Below are 5,096 nucleotides of genomic sequence, written 5' to 3'. Positions count from 1 at the left end.
GGTGAAACATTGGAAGAGGCTGCCCAGGGAAGTGGTGGAGTCCCCATCCCTGGAAGTATTTAAAAGACGTGTAGATGAGGCGCTTAGGGACATGGTTTAGTGGGCATGGTGGTGTTGGGTCGACGGTTGGACTCGATGATCTCAGAGGTCTTTTCCAACCTCAATGATTCTATGATTCTATATGAAAAAATCAGGTTGGTGAAAAATATGTAAGAGAAAAGTAAGCATGCAACTGATGAAAAGCAACTTGTAATTAAGTGTATTTTAAAACAAACAAACAAAAACCCATAATGGAATTTTTCAAAAGCTACAGTACAAGATTGTCCTCCTCAAATTTTTCATCAAAACAGAATTCTGCCCTGGGGAACAGTAAGCCACAAGAAAATAAGTCCATTTTTGTTGCACAGAACAACTCAACCTTACAACACATTGCCTGTAAAATGTGTATTAAGGATAATAAACAATAAAATAAAAACCTACCACGCTGACCTTACTGTGTAGCTTCATGACCGACCTAAGATACCTAAATCTGTACAACTGCTTGCCATCCTCTCCTGCATTTCTGTTGCCGTTCATGTGCCACTGCTGGGGCTCTTCCAACTATGCCATCATCCACATCCCCCTGACCTGACTGGAAGAGTACTTAGTAGGTGGGGGAGAGAGGTAAGGTGGTAGTTTGGTGGGGTTTTTTTGAACAGCTAGTTCTTAGGAAGTTCATTTTCCCACATAGCTATCATTCATGATGGGTGCAATCATGTGTTTGTACATTTCAATTCTAGCATAAGGATATGAGAGTATGTGGCAAAGCATCACCCATGGGATGACCCCTTTGGAGCAGCACAGATTAAATCGACTGTCAAAAGAAGTTAACACCTTCATGTTCTTTTCCCACTTTCTTTATATAAGCACTTGTGTTACTTTTGACCAACATCAGCCCATAAAGCCTCCAATTTTTTGAGGCATGGAGCCAGACTGTATCTGTTCTACTCCCGCATACGAGGAAAAAGGCTGTTTCTGGTTTTTTAAGCAGTATTTGTGTGGCACATTGTACACATAGCAGGAAGCAGTATGTCACACACCCTCCTTTCAGGTACAATACATACCAAATGAAGAGCAGCAAAAAAAAAAGTACCAGGGCAGGAGTATCCAAAAACTCTGTAAACATTTCAGAAGTAGTGCTGACAGATTTACTCTGCAATTTCAGCTTACGGCTAATGAAAAAGTGCACAAAAACTAGAAAGCAATATGCTGACGTAAATAATGAAATACAGTAAACACATCAACTCAACATACCCCTCATCCTCTGAATGGCCAACTGTAGTGACCATTTTCATCCATGAACTCGAACGGAAAACTCAGGCCACAGAAAGTCACACGTCCAGCGAGCACATAAGCAGGCTCTTATCTATGTCCACTAATTAAGAGTGTCCTTTTACACCATACGATGGCTAATTAAAGGAGAAGAAAGCACACAACTACAGGCGTCTTCAGTCACATCCCTTCAACACAATACAGATTTCATGCCATAAAAACCTCCAGGACTTTATTTCACAAGTAAAACATTTTAACCTTTTGCTCAGGAGCGTCAAACTCACTGAAATTTGGAGATGATAGTTTTGTTCCTCTGTAGGTAGAAGTGCCTGACTAGCGTGCCTGTGTGCTTGCATTAACTACTGGTCACCTCCCGTGGGAGAGGGTGCTTCACCCCGTTCAGTTCTTGGCAATGCGCTTTTGGAAAAAAAAAACAACCAACCTTCGCTGCCAAGGCAATAAAACAGGTTTTTTCCCCTCTCACCACCACGTCCGCTCCACCAAGGCTTCCCACTGCCAGACCACCTGTTTCCTGCCAAGTCTGCAGCCTGGGTCAGGAGTACTTTCTTACCATCCAGGACATGATGGGGCTGATTAAACTTGGAAGCTCAGAGCAGCTGAAAACCTTCGTAATAGCTTGGCAAAGCCACAGAGCGCTGCCGAAGCCTTCAAAAGTTTGATAGAAAAAAATTACGTGGTGGTTTGGATACAGGTTTGACATCCCGGGTTTACAATAAAACTCTCAAATGATACAGACAGATGAGAAAAAGGGATACACAGCCCACAGTACCTTCTCCTAAACCCAAACTCACCAATTAACTTTTTTTCATCATCTAAAACAGATTCTTCATAATGAGATAAATAAGATCTAGATGAGAAGATTAAGATACGTGCAAAGTTATAGTCATACACTCTAGCTCTCACCCAAGAAAGCATGTTTGAACGATTTCATGAGATTTAAGTATATGTTTAAATGACTTTTTGAACCAGTGCTTGAGTGCATACACACTCAAGTCTCATATCATATCAGTAACTTTTTTTCAGAAAAATAATTCAGGAATAAATGATTCAAGAAAACTATTTCAAGGTCATAAAATGTGTGTCTAATCACCTGAAATTCTCTCTTAAACTATGCTTCAAAACAAAGTTATTTTAAAAACACTGGCTTCTCTCAAAACTTTTTTTTTTTTTTTTAAGAATAAAGGTATTAAGAGACGAAACATCACACACTGTTAGCATTTTAAATAAAAAGCATTTCACGTAAGTAGTGGAGTAAGATTAAACCCATATTTAAAGATTTGATGACCAGTTTTCAAGACAATGTCTAGAAATACATGCAAGGAAACTGTAACCAGCAAAAGTGAAATAGCTTTGAATAAGATATAGATGTGAAAAGGAAATTAGAATGCGAAACACTGTTTTGCAAACTGATAACCATGCAATTAAGAGAGATGCAATCAAGCACATACACTTTGACCACTTCACTACTTTTTAGAAACTATAATAATCCCAGTTAAATCATCACTGAACCAGGCAAAAATAGTGCCACCTCCACTGCTTATATTTTTTCAGCTTTTTATTTCCAATGTATATTTCCATTCAAGGAAGCAACATAAAGAAATTTTTTTTAACCCTGATTTGTTAAAGAAAGCTGAGGTCAAGTTCATCCATATGTAAATTTAACAATGGCTCATAAATGTTTTGAAACTAATTCAAGGTAAGCTTTTACTTGCATATCTACCATTCTGCCCCCTTCTCTGCTCAGAATGAATTTAAGTAGTTTTGTATGGTTTTACAAGTATCAAAAAGCAATGTTCAACTGAAGTGTAATTTGATTTGTTTGCAAATCCCTTTTGAATTGCTTTATGATGCATAAGCGCATGCAGTTTATTAGGAAATAATAAGCAAAGAAGGCAAGCCAGGCAAGAAGCTTTGCTCACTTTCAAAGTCAAGGAAAAAATTTGGCCCCTGATCAAGCTCTGTGCAAGTGAGAACTTTTAAAAGATTTCCCATTTGGTTCCTGAAAAATAGAAAAGGAAGAGAAAAGGAGTCCTGAGTGAACAAATTATTTTAGAGACAAGGACTTGGACAGATTGGTTGTGCTGGAAAATACACACTGCAAGCAATCAGGTTTTAAAAGTTTTTCCTCAGTTCGCTGTTAAGTCAGGGAAAAGATTCTCTCATTGACTTGTAATTGTTTGAACTTACTTTCAAAATCCAGGAAAAAATGTGGATAGTTTTCAATTTCCCTGGTAAGGACCTTAAGAAGATTACCCATCCCAGCAAACCTAGTAAATGCAACAAAATCGTAAACAGTTATATACGTAAACTTACAATACTACAACTAAGGGCTTGACACAGTCTGCATCATATATTAAACATTATGGCAAGTTCTGGACCATGAGAAACATTTTGGTGGTCAATTCTGTGATATTTATGCATGGGGACAGAGATAAGACCTTGGATAAATACAGAAACAATTCAACAAATTGGAATTTAAACATCAGTATAACATCACAAAGTACAGACAAATATTTATGAGTTTATTTACTTAGCAAGAGAAACAAACTCAGAACTATATCTGTATTTGTAAATCCTCTGAATTGCTGGACTCAAGATTACTGAATACCATTCCAGAGGAAAAAATGAGATCTTAATCCTTGTCTTGGATTCTTTAGCATAAATCTGTTGTTATTTCATGAAAATAACTCAATTTAAGGAAAAAAAAAAATCTACTTGTTTCTAATCAATAAGGTTTTATAAAATATTACTATAAAAATCTATCAGAAAGAAAAGCTAAAAAGCTTGCTACTTTTAAAAATGTATGTATGCATTTTTGAAAAAAAAAAAGAAAAAGGAGAAACGGGAAATGGGAAAAACGGGGGGAAAACGGGGGGAAAACAGAGAGGAGTGGTCCAAACTCTATCTTTTTATCTGTTATTCCTATCTTTTATCATCTTGGAAACCTTTGCATTTCAAGTTATGAAAAACTCCCAAAAGAAAAAGTGACCAATTCTCAAGAAAGCAAGTCTCTGTGGAAGAGAAGGAAGGAGATTTGAAGGAAAGTTTTTTTACCAGTACAGTCCTTAGGAAGACACATTCTAAAACTATGTAAAAGTATAGCTTTCTTGGGCAAACAGACTTTTTCTCAGAAGACAGAAAAATTAAACCATGAAAAGCACATATGAAGATAAAGAGTTCTGCCTGAAGGGATGTAGAAAAATGTAATTTTAGATTTAAAACTCAGACTGAAAACTGATTTTTCTTCAAAGATAAATATTCTCAGTACTCTAAACCACGGCTCTTGGGGCTCACATCTGATGCTCATCTATTTTTCAGTTTAACTCTTTTCCCACTTAAGAAATCAGACCACAAAAAAATTATTCTAAGCATGTACACGGCTGATACTTCATACGAGGAGACAAAGTTTTTTTCAAATTTTTCCCCAAGCATTACAGAAGAAAAAGTATTATCAACCCTAATTTCTATATGCATGTAAGGGATATATTTCTATAGCAGGAAAACCTAGGAAGGTAATGTAAGGCTTGGAGATTTCAAAGCAGTCATAGTCATTCTATAAAATGATATAAATTTAATCAATACTCTGTTCAGAGCATGCAGCTTCATGTAAACCAGGCTTTTGTTAGACAAATGGTTTTGTTTTGCATTAAATACTCCTTCAAAATTTTCTCTCCAGAACAAATCCAGTGAGCAGACTGTCAAGCCCTTTACAATTAGCAACATCTTGCATATACAATATTGAAACATGAAGAAACATTCTCCAT

General features: G+C 36.6%; 1 protein-coding gene across 6 annotated transcripts in view; it reads right to left on the bottom strand.

The window, feature by feature from the left end:
• FAM49A (family with sequence similarity 49 member A) overlaps window positions 1-5,096 on the bottom strand; it is a 56,895-nt gene that overhangs the window by 17,365 nt on the left and 34,434 nt on the right. For 2 of the 6 annotated variants that reach the window (XM_009275558.2, XM_009275554.1), the window contains one exon: window positions 3,520-3,599. The exons of 1 other annotated variant lie outside the window; for it this stretch is intronic. In XM_009275558.2, the coding sequence (XP_009273833.1) occupies window positions 3,520-3,589 (70 nt within the window). In that variant the 5' untranslated portion in view covers window positions 3,590-3,599. Of the gene's footprint in view, window positions 1-3,251; window positions 3,332-3,519; window positions 3,600-5,096 lie in introns of those variants that run through there. 3 more of the 6 variants (XM_009275556.2, XM_009275555.1, XM_009275557.2) reach the window with 2 other exon arrangements.

Source organism: Aptenodytes forsteri, unplaced genomic scaffold (genome assembly GCF_000699145.1).
Source record: "Aptenodytes forsteri isolate BGI_AS27 unplaced genomic scaffold, ASM69914v1 Scaffold94, whole genome shotgun sequence".
Taxonomy (NCBI): domain Eukaryota; kingdom Metazoa; phylum Chordata; class Aves; order Sphenisciformes; family Spheniscidae; genus Aptenodytes; species Aptenodytes forsteri.
The sequence above is the reverse complement of the archived record's forward strand: the minus strand, read 5'-3'. Positions and strand labels throughout refer to the sequence as shown.